The sequence below is a fragment of the Pipistrellus kuhlii genome, unplaced genomic scaffold (assembly GCF_014108245.1).
Source record: "Pipistrellus kuhlii isolate mPipKuh1 unplaced genomic scaffold, mPipKuh1.p scaffold_m20_p_10, whole genome shotgun sequence".
Lineage (NCBI taxonomy): Eukaryota > Metazoa > Chordata > Mammalia > Chiroptera > Vespertilionidae > Pipistrellus > Pipistrellus kuhlii.
Genome location: NW_023425405.1, coordinates 32,268,399 through 32,288,072, shown reverse-complemented (window position 1 = coordinate 32,288,072; position 19,674 = coordinate 32,268,399). Strand labels below are relative to the sequence as shown.

At 37.2% G+C, this 19,674-nt stretch overlaps 1 protein-coding gene across 1 annotated transcript; it reads left to right on the top strand.

Moving 5' to 3' along the window:
* The first annotated feature begins 15,292 nt into the window (after window positions 1–15,292).
* Window positions 15,293–16,249, top strand: LOC118711423 (taste receptor type 2 member 7-like). The gene has a single exon (XM_036424476.2). It carries the CDS (start codon window positions 15,293–15,295, stop codon window positions 16,202–16,204), a length of 912 nt encoding a protein of 303 aa, XP_036280369.1. The 3' UTR covers window positions 16,205–16,249.
* The last annotated feature ends 3,425 nt before the right edge of the window (window positions 16,250–19,674 follow it).

Below are 19,674 nucleotides of genomic sequence, written 5' to 3'. Positions count from 1 at the left end.
TAAATAGGGACTGTTTATGTCTGCTATAGTGTCTACATTCATAGTAAACACATCCTGGATACTTATAAAGGTGTCCCCCCAAAACATATACACAGTTTTTTATAGCTCAATTGATGTTTCTTTTTTTTCATATTTAACCCATTGGAATTAATAATTATTCAAGTGTGCATATATTTTTGGGACACCCTATCTTTGTCAAATTATCAGTTTTAATGATTTATCCCATAAACAAACTGAAGTTAGCCAGCTTTCTTATTCCTAAAGCTTTTTATCAAATATCAGCATACTACATGAATTTTGGGAATTTTATTATCCATAAAATTATTTCATAAGTTTCTTCCAATTTCTTTTACATACGAAGCAATTATGAGGCCCTGTAATGACTTAGTGCCAACATCAGCAACAGCAATGCAGCAGCAATAATAGCAAAATAATTAATATCAAGGACTTTTTCCTTTTTTAATGCTGTTGGGAAGAAAAAATAGTAACATTATTTTAGTAGTTTAAATCAGCATTAGATTTTTTTAAATTTTCTTAAAATGTATTTTTATTGATTTCAGAGAGGAAGGGAGAGAAACATCAATGATGAGAATCATTGATCAGCTGTCTCCTGCATGCCGTCCTCCCCCACCCCCTTCAACTGGGGATCAAGCCCGCAACCTGGGTATGTGCCCTGTCGTGAATTGAACTGTGACGACCTGATTCATAGGTTGATGAACAACTACTGAGACACAGGTCGATGCCAGCATTAAACTCTTTTTTTTTTTTAATATATTTTATTGATTTTTAACAGAGATAAAGGGAGAGAGATAGTCAGAAACGTCGATGAGAGAGAAACATCGACCAGCTGCCTCTTGCACACCCCCTACTGGGGATGTGCCCGCAACCAAGGTATAATACATGCCCTTGACCGGAATCGAACCTGGGACCTTTCAGTCCGCAGACCGATGCTCTACCACTGAGCCAAACCGGCTTCGGCCTAAACTCTTGTTAGTGATATGTTTGTGAGTTAACATTGCCAATCATTGTATTATGAAATACCTAATGCAGTAATATCATCTTTCACTGGTTTGCATTTATAGTTTGAATAGTTATAATTTTATTATTTGATGACATGATTGCATTATTATTGCTTAAACTATAAAATAAAAGTAAATTATTCTTGAAAAAAAAAGTACAGTGAATTCCTAACTGGTTTGGCTCAGTGGATGGAGTGTTGGTCTGTGGATTCAGGGTCCCAGGTTCAATTAAGGTCAAGGGCATGTTGTGGGCACATCATGTAGGGGGTGTGCAGGAGGCAGCTGATTGATGTTTCTCTCTCATAGATGTTTCAACTCTCTCTCCCTCTCCCTTCCTCTCTGTAAAAAATAAATAAAATACATTTTTAAAAATACAGTGAAGTCCAAAAACATTTTAATTAGATGGAACGAAGTAAAAAGAAAATAAGTTTATGTTTGTGTGTGCAGGTGTCAATACACATCTGGAAATATTAATACTTCATAAAAAGATAAAGCATGTTAACTTATAGATCTGGTATCTGACCTCCCATGACCTGTGCTGATTCATTTTATGCCATATGGCTTATTCTATCATACTTTCAATTTTGATGTGCTATAAATCACTTTTGTTTATTATATTACTTACAGATCAGCAGTCCCTCATTTATTTAAACATATTTCAGAAACTTATATAATGTTATTAACCAATGCAACCCAATAAATTTAATTTTTTAAAAATGAATTTTATCTCTTTTTGTTGTTGTTGTTAATCCGCATCTGAGGATATTTTTTCCATTGATTTTTAGAGAGAGTGTAAGAGAGAGGGAAAGACAGAAACATTGATGTGAAAAAAATACATCAGTTGGTTGCCTCCTGTGCACTCCCTGACCAGGGCCCGGGCCTGAGGGGAGCCTGCAACCAAAGTACAAACGTATGCCTTTAACCAGAATCAAACCCAGACCCTTCGGTCCATGGGCTGATGCTCTATCCACTGAGCCAAACCAGTCAGGGCAGAAAAAGGAATTTTAAAAAATTCAGTTTAGTCAACAGGCCCCACAAGCATGCCATCATTCCAACAAGTAATTTTAATCTGTTCATTCTTTAGATAGATGAGCATGCTTATCAGATATTTCCCTTTCACAAATATCACAAAAGTATACACTCACAAGCATTGCTAGGGCCCCTTTCAAGGCCTTGGAAGTAAATGGCCATGGGTAGTAAGAGGCTCTGAAGCTTGTGCTCGATTAGCTTCCTGGTAAATTCAGCTCAGCCTGGAGAGTTGTATTTTGTTTTACCATAGCTAGTTTTCTGGAATTCTCCCTCACTCAAAGTTGACAACTCTTCATAGACATAGACAGAGCTGTGTGGCACAAGGCATCCACATAGCTTCATGAATATTTGCTCAGCTAAGTAGCACTCTTTCAATACCAAAGATTATTTCAATATTTTGGTGTATTGGACTAATAAGTTTAATAATGCATTTAAATTATGATCATATGTTTATAATATGAGGGCAACCTCATGATAATAAAGAGTTAACTCACCTATAATATTTCCTCTGTTTATATGGTATTTTTAACTTTTCAATTTGCATTTCCATAAATTACTACAGCTATTAACTGTAGATTCACTGTCCACCAGTAAAAATCCAGATAGTAAAAAGAAAAAAAAATCCAGATAGAGCATGTAAATATGGATTACTAAAAAGACCCCTAATCTCACTTATTTACATAGAAGAAAACCTGCATTTACCTACAGTAATATGATCTAATGTATAAGCAGACACAACAGGAACTATAATCTTCCTCATGTAAATAAGTGTCATCCTGTATATACAAAGTACCTCTAAACAAAATCAAGAGTAGGTAAACAGGATTAAATATGCCACTTCAGCAATTTCAATTATTTTGCGATGTAAAATTTACTAGTCTCTTTTATTATATCAGTTATTTTATTAACCAATTACTAATAATAAAAAATAAAATAATATTCTTATATTAGTTGTGGAAGAAGAAAAACATAATAATTAATTATAAAAATATCAGTATTTTTATGATAGCTTATGAGCAAAAAAATGTGTTAAGTGGTAAGAAAATGTATATTTTGCTTTCCTGTGTTCTAAAAATTATTGTAATTAGAGAGTTCTCTTTCAAGTAAAATATAGAAGCAGAATGAAAATGAGAACTTGTATAAACTAAGACACACAATAAGCATTCTGACTTTTGTTTAGGTTCAATTCATTGGAACAGATAAGTAACATTAATTAACAATCACCAAAAAACCCCATAACAGTCAGCATACCACTTTAAATTTAACTGTGTCATAGTGCTGTTGAACATGATGACACCATAAAGCTGTTGTTTATAATCCAACCATGACCTCCTGGTTCATAGATTGACGCTCAAACACCGAGCCAGGCTGGCTGGGCACTAAGAGCATTTTATAACTTTTATGTACCTTATTCATACATGCACGGTTTGGAACAGGCAGAGGATATTGAGATGGCTTACTTCAATACGTTCCTACTGTGATATGCTTAAAGGACCAGCCTGGAAGGAGTTCCTGCACCTTCTTACTAATAACGTCCAAGGAAAAACAAAGGCGTGTTTGCAAAATTTAAAGATGTTATTTTAAAAATTCTATCAAATGTATTAGAGTGACATTGGTTAATAAAATTATATAGGTTTCAATTCTATAATACTTCACCTGTATATTGTATTGTGTATTCGTCTCCTCAAGTCAGGTCTCCTTTCATTTTAACGTGAGTCTTATTGTGTTCGCTCAGTTTTTAGTCATATACTAGTATATGTCGATGGCCTCACTGCTCCTCTCAATATTTTAATTTGATCTTCAATCTGACTGACCTTCAGCAAGCTTTTGTGAAAGCAAATTTAGTCCTTGGAAGGAAATCCACTCCATTACCCACATCAGAAGAACATCTACCCGTGGGACCCAGGGTCTCAGCTCTGCAGTTCAACAGGAGTAGTCCAATCTCTCACCCACCGTAAATACACACTAATCAGGCACCTTGTGCTCTGACCCACTGTAAACACACACTGAACACCAGCAGGCACCTTGAACAAAGTTGTATCTTTATGTTTTAATTCAAGAGAAGTAGAGAAACTGATATATATATATTTTAAATGTGGTTAGATTAGGTGCATGCTTTTCTCTGAGCAATTTAAATTACTGAGAAATTTAATGAAATATATAGATAATTAAAGAAACTTAATTTTAGATACTACTTTGAAGATTTTTCCTTACCTAAGGAACCAACATTACAGGGGCAGAAAATGAATTGTTGGAAATTCCACCATTTTTTATTCCCTATTCTCTAGTAGAGATATTAATATTAACAGTGAAATGAGCTTGAGGGAACTGGATAAAGCACTGCTCACACCATCAGACTATAATATTCTGTATAAATATGGCCCAAAGAAGCTAGAGGAGATTGAACTTTTAGTAGAATGTGTTACCAACTTTCAGAGCCTCTCTCATACTTATCAGATTTCCTGTGTACTCTGAGCTTCATCTATAGACAGTGTATTAAAAGCTATTGAAACAGATTTTTTAAAATCCAAATATAATAGCTAAAGAGCTCCCATTACAACTGCTTTTACAAATGATGCAATAAATTCATATTATGCCAAATAAATAATAACTTTTAGTTATAAATATAGAATTAAGTTTGCCTTTCTGATAAAGAAACTGTTTAAAGTAGAAAGGTGAAAGGAACTTATATTGTTAAAAATTGAGAACAACTTAAACATCTTACAAATTAAGAATAATTAATTATTGCATAACTGTCTTATGCAACTTTATTTGCCCCTTGGCTATAATGTTTTTGGAGAAAATGCTCACAATTATAGCGGGAAGAGAGTTGTCAATTGCTAATGTGCTATGTAAAAACATGGAATCTTTTTATAATAAATGTACATAAAGTGATTATAACAGCTTCATTCTTTTCAAAATAAAACAGTGCAAAAGTATTGAAAGTTTATTCAGTTGTGCTTCTGAATTTAGATTATTCACTGATCTATAATGACAAAATATTTAATAAAATTACAGCTTATAATTTTAGTACTATGACTAACCTAGGCTAAAAAAATTAGTTTTCATTTGGGATACTGTCAGCTAGAAAAATGGATAATATTTTCTTAACCAGAATATGAAGGTCTATTCATAAGTAACTTGTCAATGCCAATGATCATTGAGGAGAAAGAGCAGAGCAGAACGAAATCTAATTTGGTCTCAGAAAGCAGTAGAACTTGCTGATATCAGTTCACATGCTGATACCTGCTGACCTGTATACAGGCTATAACCAGGTTTAGATGTTTATTTGCCAAGCTAACTGGTGCTAAACTTAATTCAAAATGTGATGGGAAAAAAAGTGATGACTGGATTCAGACCTTTGCAAAGCTATAATGTGACCACGGGAATGAAATTTAAAATACCAATAACCATATTATTAATAGAAATGATAAAGATAAAGAGACATGAGCCATAAATTTTGCTTTCACTTCTGTGTAATAGAATCCATGATTACACTGAGTTACCTTTTTAATATATGTTCTTAAACTTCCTAGAAAAAATAGAGTCACTTTGAAATTTTAGTCATATTTATTTGATTGATCACTGGTAACTATTGAATGATTTGATACACTAGTTATAAGTATGTTAATTTGCAAGGTTTACAGCAGATGAACATATACTCTTCACATGGAGACAGACTGCTCTAGCATCCTATAAAGAGGTAATATAAAAATTGACCGTCACTCCAACACACAAGATGGCCACCCCTATGTGGTCAAAGTTGGCTGCCCCATGTGGACACAAGATGGCCAGAAGGGAGGCCTGCAAGGGAGGGCAGTTGGGGGCAACCAGGCCTGTATGGGAGGACAGTTAGGGGCAACCAGGCCAGCAGGAGAGGGCAGTTAGGAGTGACCAGGTCAGCAGGGGAGGGCAGTTAGAGGCACAATTGGGCCAGCAGGGAAGCAGGTAGGTGTCAATCAGACTGGTAGGGGAGTGGTTAGGGGGTGATCAGGCTGGCAGGCAAAAGCAGTTAGGGGCAATCAGGAAGGCAGGTATGTGAGCTGTTGGGAGCCAGCAATCCTGGATTGTGAGAGGGATGTCTGACTGATCTGGCCTACACAGGCAATCAGACATCCCTCAAGGGGTCCCAGATTGGAGAGGGTGTAGGCTGGGCTAAGGGACACCCCCCCCCCTTGCGTGAATTTCATGTACTGGGCCTCTAGTAAATATATAAAGGAAAGTCAAGAATTGTCCCCATTTTCCTCTACTTACCACAAGTAATTCCGAAATAATAGAGAATCAGAATCTATCCATTTCACATAAGCAACCCACATCTAACCCAAATTTAAAATTGAATTCCAAAAATCCAGTCTTCAAAATTTGAAAACAACCAGAGTTGCCTGGCTGGTATAACTCAGTGGTTGAGCATCAACCTATGAACCAGGAGGTCACAGTTCAATTCCCAGTCAGAGCACATGCCCAGGTTGAAGCCTCAATCCCCAGGGTAGGGCATGCAAGAGGTAGCCAATCAATGATTCTCTCTCATCATCGATGTTTCTATCTTACTCTTCCTCTCCCTTTCTCTCTGAAATCAATAAAAACACATATTTTTTTTAAAATCAACTAGAGTTTATTTAGTTCCCAGAGTCCATATAATATTTCTAAGGGCAGTCAACAGAATGGTACTAAGTATGCATATTGCTGCACACATACAAAAATGTAATCTTGGAAGAGGGAAATTTTTTATGTTATTCACTAGTTTTTAGATGTCACAGTCTTACATATATTAGCTTGATATTTCAGGTTCAGAAGAAATATGTCTCCTATATTTAGTGCGTTGGCATTTTTAAGTGTGTTTTGAGTGCTTGTTTTTCAATTTTAAAAGATGTTCAGCACCCTCAATTTACGCATTGCTGTGAACATAATCTTTTTTTCTGAGTTAGTGCAGCAGGCCTACCTGACTACATTCATATGCAAATCAAGGAAGGGTTGTACTATTTCTTATCCACTTGTAGATGACTTGCTTCATCTGATTTTCAGAAAGGTTCATATACTGCCACTTTGATTCTTCAGGATTTCTTTTGAAATGTCAGTATCACCGAAATTGAGCACAAAAGTTTTTCTTTTGTATAAATATTGTCTCAAGGTAACATTAGCTAGATCTCAGTCAAGGAAAAAGATCATTTAATTAAGTTTTGAAGTCTCTCAAACACAAAGGACATGGAAAAACCCAAAGGACAGAAATTGATCTTGAGAACAGCCTAAACTATGATCCTAAAGCTAAAGAAGATAAATGATGGTGTTGGAGTCTTAGTGCTTGCTGAATGGTCTCTAGCTGCTACAATTCTTTCTAAAGAATTTATCTTTGAACAGATCAGGAAAATAGTACAAATATATCATTCTCCATCAAATTGTGCTCTTCATTTTGAGTCCAGAGCGCTACTAGAAAGATTAAGGGTCTCACATTGGAATCCAATCACCTCATATATGAAATGGATATTTTAAAAAATAGATGTAAAAAGCACACCGAAGAAGGGACAGATCACTGTCAAAATATGCAAACGTTGTATGTTTATTCAAATTTATTGAAACAATTTGGTCTTGGGCTAAATTATAGCCACCTTTCCTTTTTTCTTTTTTTATGTGTGTTCTAAACCATGATTTGGAGTTCCTTTCATTTTATATTTCAGCAAGTTCAGTAGGTCAACTATGGAGAGACTGAGTGTACATAAAAAGTACCAGTTTGTATATATGGATTTCAAAACTTATTTCTACCTTTTTTTATGGATTGTCTGGTTAAATTTAGGCAAATTATCTAACATCTCAAAGCCACAGTTTTCTATCTTGACAATAGAGATAACCCTTCTACAAATACTAGAAAATGTTAAAAAGTTAAATGAGCTTTCTGCACTCACTATTTTGGTAAAGAATGTATCGTTTCATTATATTCCATTTATTTATTATCTTATAAATTATTTTATGAAGTCTCAATTGGAGGAGCACATCTATGCTATTACATTATTTTCTGCTGTCAGCTACTTTTTTCTGATTATATGCATGTTACTAAGGAATGCTAGACATCTGAAGGTGGCTACAGTCCATTTCAGTATAGAGGGATAATAGAATGTATGGTGTGGTGTTTTTTTTTTTTGTGTGTGTGTGTGTGTGTTTCATTTTGCTGCAAAAAACTTTATTGTTTTATTTGGTCCAATGCGTGGAAAGGCCTTCAGGTTGGCTAAAAGAATGGCTAGTAATTTCAGGAAGAGGCTCAGATAAAAGCCAGACATCTGGGCTCCAAAGGCTCCTAACTGTGCTTGAGGCTGAGCCTTTCAAAGAGATACCTGCCCAGCCCAGCCTGGGCGTCAGTCAGGTGTCTCCCATCTTCTTAATGAGTTTTACCTGCTCACCCAGGAAGTGGTTCTCCTGGAAGTCAGAACTGAGGGTCTGTGTGGGGAGAACCCAGGGCCGGCAGCTCCACAAGGGCCTGGTTCAGGTTCCTCTCCAAGGCCAGGGCTCCTTCCCTGGCTTCCTGAGTTTTGCCCACTCACTGAGGGAAGGCTTTTCAGCATAGCACGTCCTGGAAGAGAATGCGGCCATCGTGTTGGTTTCACAACTTTAAGAGATGCTCAGCTCCCCTAAAAAGGCGAAGAAGGCAGAAGAAATGGCCCACACCCTGGAGAGCCACATCATCGCGGTTAAAATAGAAACCCAGAGAGAGGTAGATGTGGGAGGCCCGCAGATGCAGGCTGGCCAGGCGGTTGACTGCAGCCTCCACCTCAGTGGAATAGTTCTGACGGATTTGGGAGCTCATGGTTGATCGGCAATGAGTTGGCTGATCTTGGAGGTGGTGACTGGATAAGACTCAGAGAGTGGCTGGAGGCTGGAAGAAGGGGCATTCCTGGGTCTGTTCCGTTTAAACACTTGAAGCAAGAGACAGGTCTGGGAACACTGGGAGCACTGCCAATAGAACGAATGTTGCTTCACTTTTCTCACTTTTCTAAATACTTCTCTCTGACTTTTGGACTAAGCATTTCTTTTGTCTGCTTCTATTATGTTGTTTAATAGTTTCTCAATTGCAAGGAAAGAATTAAAATATTCTCCCCCCAAATTTGTCCCCCTTCTATTATCTTAGATACATGTTTGTCATATCTAGGCAGTTCATAGCAACTAATTTACTTTTTTATTTTTATGCAACTTTCAAAAGTATTGCACCTTCATTTCCTGTTTGTTTAAACTGTCCCATGGAATACTGAAAGTTGATATTTAGTGATGTGGTAAAGGAGATAATGAAGTTCTTAAAGTCTCTGAGAAACTGAGCTCTTCTCTGCTCCCTCACTGGTTGTCTGAGATACAAATTAAAATTTGCACATAGAAAGGCCTTGAAAGTAGAATTATAATAAACATTATGATGTCAGCTGGATGGGGGAAGCTGAGAAGAGCTGGCTCATAGTACATTAACTCATTATATTAATTAATGGTCATGAAATGATGGGACGTACTCATACAAAGACAGCTCAACTGCTTCAAGGTTATAGCAGAATATGAGTCTGAAAACATTGACAAAATCAAAATTATAAATATTCATATTTTCCTCTAGATTCTTGTTTTGTCTTGGAAGAAATATGAGCCCAGAAAAGTTAAATGACTTACACAGGTTGTTACTCATTTAAACCTTGAATTAGTCATTTAACCTTTAAGATTTCAAAATATATTTCTCTCTAAAATTGGAATGATTGAAGTGGAATCTGATTCCTTGCTTCCGCCAGAAAGTTTTTTATGAATCCTAAGAGCTGTATAACTTTCCATTTATCTGAATTGTGTCTCATTTTCCACAGAAAGGGCAATTACAATAGTTATTGAGTCCTTACTATTAAGTTCCATTTGCTGCCTTGGATCTATGGCACCTGATGCAGACAGATATGCTGATAATACAGGGTCTTCATGGCTTCATCACTTGACTAAACAAATGAATTATATTTAATATTTTAATTAATGTCATAGAGAAGGAAGGAATTATGGTTACTAAAATGTGATTCTCCAGTTTATTTTAGCTCTCTAACTATTTTGGTGAAGCAAAGTATTATAATCTGAATATAGTATAGTGTTTTGGACAAAGATGTGGGCTCTGTGCAGGGTCAGACTGTATTCAAATCCTTATTTACACTATTTATTTATTTGTTTGTTTATTTATTTATTTATATGTTTTATAGAGAGAGTGGAAGGAGGGAGGAGAGACAGAAAGAGAGAAATAGCTATGTGAGAGAGGCACATCAATTGGTTGCCTCCCACATGCACCCTGACCAGGGCCAGTGATTGAGCCTGCAACTGAGGTACGTGTCTAGAATTGAACCCTGGACCCTTCAGTCCCCAGGCTGAGGCTCTATCCACTGAGCCAAACTGGCTAGGGCTATATATACTTTTCTGAAGCTTTAGTCTTGATTTTCATTATGTTGATCAGATGAGATAATTTGATAGTTTTCATCAATTATTAAATGATAATAAGTATGTAGAACAATGCTTAAAATGTATTTTAAATTAAAAATAAATAAATATTAAAGATAAATAAAATGTAATAAATATATATCAAATTAATTGAAATGTTATTGTCAGATATGAATATGATTAGCAAATTTCCTTAATGTCTACTATTTGAATTTGACACCTACTTTTTCTCCATGAAAATAATCGATGAATGCAAAATAACATATATGGCCATAGTTTTGACCTTTAGGATTATGAGCCTCATGCTCACTCTATTTGGATTTTCCACCACCCACCTTTCGCTTAATATTCTAGACACTTGGGGAGGAAACTCAGAGACTAAATTTAAAAAATTGTCTTCAAGCTCAAAATTCACACAAATAACCTATTCAAATACTAAAATCAACCCAATATAAAAGAACTACATTGAACATACTAGTAAAAGACATGAAGATATATTGCATGAACTTTAAACATTGTTTCTCCAGTGATGGGAGTTTGGTCTCAGCCAGGAGGGAGTGGCCTAAATATTGCCAATGTGTGAAAAGGGATCTTTTAAAGCTACATAGACTTCTTACATCTCCAATGACCATATAATGACAAGACCGATTGTAAGTGAAATGTTGAGTCCTTTACAGAAGACCAAAAATCATTTTGTGTTCTTCACAGAAATAAGCCAATCCAATGAATTAATTTGGACCACTAATGGATTTAATCTTTAGGGCCAATTCTCTCTGTAAAAATTTCAATACTGAAGTAAGGGTAGTGGGAAAATTGCAAACTAAAATATCTGTACTAATAAAAGGGTAATATGCTAATTAGACTGGATAGACCAGACATCTTCCAGGTATCACTCTGGACGTCCTTCCTGACAAAGCTGGGGCCCAGGCAAAGCTGCCCAGGGTTCCGGGTGCCTGCGGCTAGTCAGAGGGAGGGAAGCCCAGGTTCCAGGTGCCTGCAGCTGGCCAGATGGAGGGAAGCCTGTATCCTGGGTGCAGGGGCTGAGGCAGAGGTGGTTAGGGGCCATCAGACAGGCAGACTAGCAGTTAGAGGTGATCAGGCTGGCAGGCAAGTGATTAGGGGCAATCAGGCAGCAGGCAGGTAGGTGAGCAGTTAGGAGCCAGAGGTCCTGGATTGTGAGAGGGTGCAGGCTTTCAGGCTGGGCTGAGGGACCCCGCATCCCCTGTGCACAAATTTCTATATATATAAAAGCTTAAGCAACTGTTCAACCATTTGACTGGTAGCTATGACACACACTGTCCCTAGGCCTGGCCTGTGCCCTCTCACAATCCAGGACCCCTTGGGGGATGTTAGAAAGCCGGTTTTTAGCATTCAACTAAAAAAATGAAAACAAGCTTCAGTTATCTTAGTGGTTCATAAAGCACTAAAGCACTGGAAAGTAGTAGCAATTAAATATGCTTATTTTAAAAATTCAGACATTTGTACAGTTATAACCAATGAGACCTAAATAAGCTGATTGTTATGTGTGGGAAGCTAAAATATCAAGATTTAAAGTTCATCCTAATTGTGGAGCAATTTATGAATATCATCTTAGAATCAGGTAACTCTTACCATTTATTCAAAGCAAAAGCAAAACAAACAAATTCCACTGGAGGAATGCCTATTTTCAAGGTTCCTGTGAGCATGTAGAAGAATATACCGGTATGCTAACGGAAAGATCTCTAAACTGAAATTCGCTTAATAGGTTATAAATACCCAATGTCTCTTGGTAGATATTGTTACTTCTTTCCTTTTTTCTTGGAAGAATTTTTAAAGTAAAGCTTTGAGAGATTGTTTAATTTGAAAATCACCTCTCTATTTGGTCAGTGCCTTTCCCAAATCTAAGAGAAAGTTATTCAGTAAAATTCTCTTTCCCAAAGTGAGATTCAATAAGGGCAAATGCAAAACAGTCCACATATGACAGGAAAATCACAAATGCAAATACAAACCAGCTAAACTGTAGCGGAATGTCCATTACATCTTTACAATAGTTCTTGGAAAATTCTCTTCAATTAACTGATGAGTGTAGGAAGCAAGAGAGAGTTGTAATGCAGGATTTCAGAATGAAACCAGTTCTGGATAACTGCAAATCTCATGGCAGAATTACATAATCCATAGACCTTGCTGCCAGCTGCAGCTGCATGAATGTAACAAACACAAGGTTGTTTGAAAGACAGAAAAAAAATTTAAAGCACTTGAAGACTCAGTGGGGATAGATTCCATCTTAAAAATTAATTTTTAAGCCCTAACCAGTTTGGCTCAGTGGATAGAGCAACGGCCTGTTGACTAAAGGGTTCAGGTTCAATTCTGATCAAGAGCATGTATCTTGGTTTCAGGCACATCCCCGGTAGGGGGTGTGTAAGAGGCAGCTGGTCTATGTTTCTAACTCTCCATCCCTCTCCCTTCCTCTCTGTAAAAAGTCAATAAAATATATTTTTAAAATTAATTTTTAATCTAAGAAATGAGATTAAAGTAACTATTTACAAAATATGTTGTGTGATTCATATTTTTAAGGATTTAGGTATCATAGAATATGTACATCCTGATGTAGCTGTTATAAATATTAAATTTTTAAAAATTGCTTTTTTATAAAACATAATTGTCAGGGAAATTAATCTTGATTACAATTAATTTGTTAATTTTTTGCTATCAAGTGTTTTCATACATTGATCCATCTTTTATTGCCCTAGCTTACCATGGAAAATAGAGAGAAAGGGACCATAGGAAAGAAATAATGGGGAATAAAGAATTTAATATGATTATTATCTCCCTAAATAATGGTTATCATGGTAATATTTTTAAATATTTAATATTTGAAATATTTAAAAATCCACATTACTATACTGGGATAGGATATACATATTTTGGTCATATTCATGTATCCTCTATAACAGTATATAGGCAAAAGCAGTTAACATCTATCATAATAAACAAATTGTCCTAATAGCATACATTCCAAGATTTTTAGTCTAACCTTACACAATTAATGTGTCATCTATAATAATAAAAGCATAATATGCTAATTAGACTGGACAGCCAAACAACCTTCTGGATATCATTCCGGATGTCCTTCTGGATGAAGCTGCAGCAGTGGGGGCTAAGGCACAGGCATTTAGAGGTGATCAGGCAGGTAGGCAAGTGGTTAGGGGTGATCAGGTAGGCAGGCAGGCAAGTGAGCGATTAGGAGGGACCCCCTGTGCATGACACTCTCTCTCTCTCTCTCTCTCTCTCTCTCTCTCTCTCTCTCTCTCTCTCTCTCTATATATATATATATATATATATATGTGTGTGTGTGTGTGTGTGTGTGTGTGTGTATATATATATATATATATATATATATATATATGCCTCTGCCTGCCTGATCACCCCCTCCCCCATGCATGAATTTTGTGCATTGGGCCTCTAGTGTATATATAAATATAAACTGATTGGAGGCCCTGGTTGTATAGTTCAGTTGGTTAGAGCATTATTCCTGTATGCCAAGGTACATATCTGGCTGCTTATTGATAGCTGTACTGTGTAGAAGATGAGTGGGAGGGCGATAAAGCTGCCAAAGAAGTATCACTTAGGTACCACTGACATTAGCTTTTATGGGCGGTTGATTATATGGGTCAGCAGCCCATGAAAGCCATCCCAGAGCCATCCAAATTCTATGGATGGCTCTGGGAAGGCTTTAAAAGCCATAACTGGTATAGACAGTCTGTGGCAAGTCTAGTCCTTTCCTTTTTTCTACAGTATTTTCAATACTCTTACAATCTCATTTCTTATTGAAAATATTTAAGCTGTTGAAAATACTTCTAAAAATAGTCATTATTTTCTTGCTGGTTAAACATGGTTTGAAAACAGACATGTAGTAATATTAATAGTTAACATTTGTTGAGTGCTTAGCCTGACCTAACTGCTGAGCTAAGCACTTTGAACACCATATCTCATTTATAAATTAATGATGATTTATTTGCATTTTACCTGTGTTGTGACTAAAGTTCAGCAAGGTTATGTGAAGTAGAGTAAGCCCATTTTTTTCGCATAGGTAATTATGCCCTCTGCTGGTAGTTAGAAGTTTCTGTACCATCTACTTTTTGACATGATGCTCTTCACTTGAGCATTAGATGCCATCAGCAGGTGGATTAATTATAGACTGCTTTCATCACTGGCTTGCTGATCCTCAGATCCAAATTCTACCAGGAAGGCTTTAAAAATATGAAAGTTCACTTAGGGGAATGAAGGATTCTTATACAAAGTAAGGTCCCAGAAAATGATTTTCAAGGTGGTTAAAAAATTGTCTGTGATGGGGCTTGGAGGGGAGGAAGGAGAAATTCTGTTAAAGTATCTTGGAATTATTATCAAGAAAAAAGTGCACTGAATTTGGATACTGTGGAAATAATAGGAAATAATTGTCTGTCCCAAGGATGTGGTAATTATCATTAGGGGGAGGAGGCAAAAAAGAAATAATAATAACCTAAGCAAAACATTTATAATTATATTTTTTGGCAAAATTGAGTATGAGTAAGAATTAAATAATGTCAACTGGAAGGATGTAATTGGAAGACCTAACCATCATTCAAATCTTTGGATTTGCATTCCCACAGTTTCATTTGAAGGGCATCAGATTCAAAAAGTCTCCCTCTGATTTTCTACCTCAGGGGAAAAGTCTATTGTAAGACTACTCCGGGAGTTGGCAGAAGATCAGATTTCTCAGTATATGTGCCTATCTGCAAGATCATCTAGAGGAGGTATTTAACACCATCCACAAGGAAAAGCTAAGATTTGTGGTAGGAAACATGACCTTCTCTTTATCAACTATTCCTCATGTGATCATCATATCAGCAGAATTTATTACAGGGATTACAGTCAATGGATTTCTGATAATCGTCAGCTGTAAGGAATTGATTAAAAGCAGAAAGCTAACACCAATGCAGCTCATGTTAATATGTATAGGGATGTCTAGAGTTGGTCTGCTGATGATGTTAACTGGACAAACTTTTTTCTCTATGTTCTTTCCACTTTTTTATCAGACAAAAATTTATGGTGCAGCGATGGTGTTCTTTTGGATGTTTTTTAGCTCTGCCAGTGTCTGGTTTGCCACCTGCCTTTCTGTATTTTACTGCCTCAAGTTAGTAGGCTTCACTCATCCCTGGTTTCTTTGGCTGAAATTCAGGATCTCAAAGTTAATGCCTGGGCTGCTTCTGGGAAGCTTGCTGGCCTCGGTGAGCATTGCAATTCTGTCTATCGAGGTAGATTACCCTAAACATGCAATGGACGATGTCCTCAGAAATGCCACACACACCGCATCTAAAATCAAGATAAGGAAAATTAGTGAAATGCTTCTTGTCAGTCTTTCACTCCTATTTCCTTTAGCCATATTCCTGTTGTGCACTTTTATGTTACTCATGTCTCTCTATAAGCACACTCATCGGATGCAAAAGGGATCTTGTGGTTTTAGAAGTGTCAGCACAGAAGTCCATATAAATGCCTTAAGAACAGTGCTAACATTCGTTGTTTTCTTTATTTCTTATTTTGCTTCCTTCATAACAAACATGACATTCATTATTCCTCACGGAACTCAGCACTACTTTCTGCTGAAGGACATAATGGCAGCATATCCCTCTGGCCACTCGGTCATAATAATCTGGAGTAATTCTAAATTCCAACAGTCACTCAGGAGACTTTTCTGCCTCAAAAGGAATCAATGAAGAGAAGTACCAATGTAAAAACATTTCGTTATTTTCTTAACATGGAGCCAATGGACTTGTGTTTTGTTTTGTTTGCTTTATATGAATTGTGTGTGTTCTCCTATCTGGCAATTTTCTGTCCATCTCCCAAGACATGTGAAGCACTAATTTGGATGGATAGTATATCTCTTTTTCTAGGGCTCATGTACTTAAAAATATTGTGATAGTAGCACATTTAAATAGCTAGTCCTTGGCATGGTAGAAATCAGAATAAAATACTAAGACTTCTTTTGGCTGATCAATGTAGTTCTGTTACGTCTTCCCAGGTAGTTAAGAATCTTCTGATTTAGAGAGAACCCAAGATGGCTACTCGGGTAGGCAACTAGCTGCAGCTGCACACAACAATTTCAACAAAATACAACTAAAATATAAAATGGACATTACCCAGAACTACAGGAAAGTCGACTGACTGGAAATTCTACAACAAGAAGCAAGGAGAAAACCAGAAGGAAGCGCGGAGGAGCTGTAAAAGCCCAAGGTACGGAGACACGCGGCGCGCGCGGAAAGGACAGAGCCGGAGAGGAGGGAGGCCGAGTGCCTGGCTGGCGGTCCCAAGCAGGAAGGAGAGAAAAGCTCCGACTGTGCTGGGCCCAGCTCCAACTGCTCTGAACCCCAATTCTAGGCCAGACCCCGGGGACCCAGGCTCATCCATAGGGAGCCGGGCTGTAAGGCGGGATTCCGGGGAAGCGGCGAAAGGAGGTCCCAGAGGCGCGCACACTGCGCGCAGAGAAGGGCCGGCCGGCTGTGCCACGGGATTGCCCTGACGGGAAGGAGACAGGGGCTCCAGACTGCTCTGAACGCCACCTCCAATCCCACTACCAACTGAACTGAACCCCAATACCGGACTCATTGGGGGAGAGCATAGACAGTTTGGCAGCAGGCGAAAATCGAGGGCACCTTTCTCTCAGAGGCGCTCGCAACAAGTACTGAAGGACCCTGAGTCTCAGGAGTCGCATAGGGCGGGGCTGACGGAAGCCAAGGCTGTAGGCTCCACCCTGAAACCCCGCCCCATCAGGAAAGCTGCCTGCGAAAATGCCTAAACCAAATAGATCACAAACGAAAGAAATGGACGACAAAAAGCGACTGGATATAGAGTTCAAAACCACACTTATAAGGTTGTTCAAGAATCTCCTAGAAAAGGCCGATAAAATAAACAAGACCTATGAGGATATGAAAAGGGATCAACAAGAAATAAAGAATACATTGTCTGAAATAAAAAATATTTTATGGAGTCCTAAAAACAGAATGGAAGATCGCAAGAATCAAGTCAAAGATTTGGAACATAAAGAGCCAGAAGACACTCCTCCACAGACGCAAGAAGGCCAGAGAATCCAGAAAGTTGAAGATAATGTAAGAAACCTCTGGGACAACTTCAAGCGAACCAACATCAGAATTATGGGGGTCCCACAAGATGAGAGAGAGCAAGATATCGAAAACATACTGAAAGAAATAGTGACAGAAAACTTTCCCCACCTGGTGAAAGAATTAGACTTACAAGTCCAGGAAGCGCACAGAACTCCAAACAAAAGGAATCCAAAGAGGACCACACCAAGACAAATCATAATTAAGATTCCAAGAGCAAAAGACAAAGAGAGAATATTAAAAGAAGCAAGAGCAAAGAAGGTAGTTACCTATAAAGGAGCACCTATACGATTGTCAGCTGATTTCTTAACAGAAACCATGCAGGCCAGACGGGAATGGCAAGAAATATTCAAGGTGATAAATAGCAAGAACCTACAGCCAAAGATAATCTATCCAGCAAAGCTATCACTCAGATTCGAAGGTCAGATAAAGAGCTTCACTAATAAAAAAAGCTAAAGGAGTTCATCACCACCAAACCAGAATTATATGAATTGCTGAAGGGGGTTCTTTCAGAAGAGAAAGTAAATAAAGATAAAAATTATGAACAACAAATACGTAACTATCAACAAGTGAATCTAAAAACCAAGGAAACTAAAAAAAAAAAAAAAATCTGAGGAACAATATTAATTGTTGAATATAATAGAATCAGAGGTATGGAAGGGGAGTAAACTGTTTATTCTTGGGGAAAAGGGGAGAGGGGGATGTGGGAAGAGACTGAACATAAACTGTGCACCTATGGATGAGGACAATGGGGGGTGGGGAAAGGGCAGAGGGTGGGGTGAGAAGGGGGGGGGGAAGGAACATTTGTAATAATATGAACAATAAAAATTTATTTAAAACAAAATAATGCCATGGGGGGAGAAAAAAAAGGGGGGAAGAATCTTCTGATTTAGGTGAGGAAAATCACATAGATTTAGTATGACTTGGAACAATAAAATAAATTGGCTATTTGGTTACACATAACTATTTTTCTTTTCTTTTTTTAAATATATTTTATTGATTTTGTACAGAGAGGGAGGGAGAGAGATAGTGAGTTAGAAACATCGATGAGAGAGAGTCATTGATCAGCTGCCTCTTGCACACCCCCTACTGGGACTATGCCCGCAACCAAGGTACATGCCCTTGACCTGAATCGAACCTGGGACCTTTCAGTCCCCAAGCCGACGCTCTATCTATTGAGCCAAACCGGTTTCGGCCACATAACTATTTTTCAAAGACAGTCATCAATGTAAATATTGTTAAAATTCAAATTATGTGTTGAAAAGGCATAAGGCAATGAACCCAGTTACACAGGTTACTGTCTTATTTTGCTTTTGATTTGCTACTAGTTTAGGTTAGTAAATGCTAAGAGCTGTATATGCATATATATACACAAATCCAGGATCTCCATTTTTTAAAAGATGAAGAATTATTTTTCAACCCCCTGCATTGTTAAACTCATGCCCAAAGAGAATTGAGGGAGGTTGCTGACAATGAATTCCACGCAGGAAACCATTCAATTGGTGCCTTAACCCTTTGGTGTCTTAATTCCTTCCAACTGAGAATTTCATCTGGAGTATGGCAACAGCAAATGACTTAAAGACCCAGAGAAGATTTTGAAATCTGTTACTAAACTTGAATGAATTCTGCTAATTTTTAAGGATCTTAAGGCATCTTGCTTTTGAGAAGAAAAAAAATTTTTACAGTATCTTACATATCAGAATATCTATCTGTTTTCATCTGTGAAATTCTCATTGGCTCTTTAAAACAAAAACAAAAGATGTGTAGTTATTTTAATTATAGTAAATTGTAATTAAAATGGATTAGAAGTTGTCAGAATGAAAAAAATAAAATGAGTGTGTGTGTGTGTGCGCACATATATATGTGTGTGTGTTGTTGTTGTTTTTTAACTTTACCAAATATTTTCACACATAATTGTTTAGTTTATTTTCAGAATACTCTGTAAAGTAGGTAGTGAAATTATCTCAGTTTTATACTTGGAAAAGTAAGATTTGCCTAAGGTCGCTCCACGGAGTAAAGAGAAAAGGTCAATTTCAATAAGAGTGTATATGCTGGAAAACTAGCTCTCT

What these genes read in the sequence shown, in the direction of transcription:
- LOC118711423 (XM_036424476.2), top strand. Translation starts at nt 15,293, where the DNA reads ATGACCTTCTCTTTATCAACTATTCCTCATGTGATCATCATATCAGCA.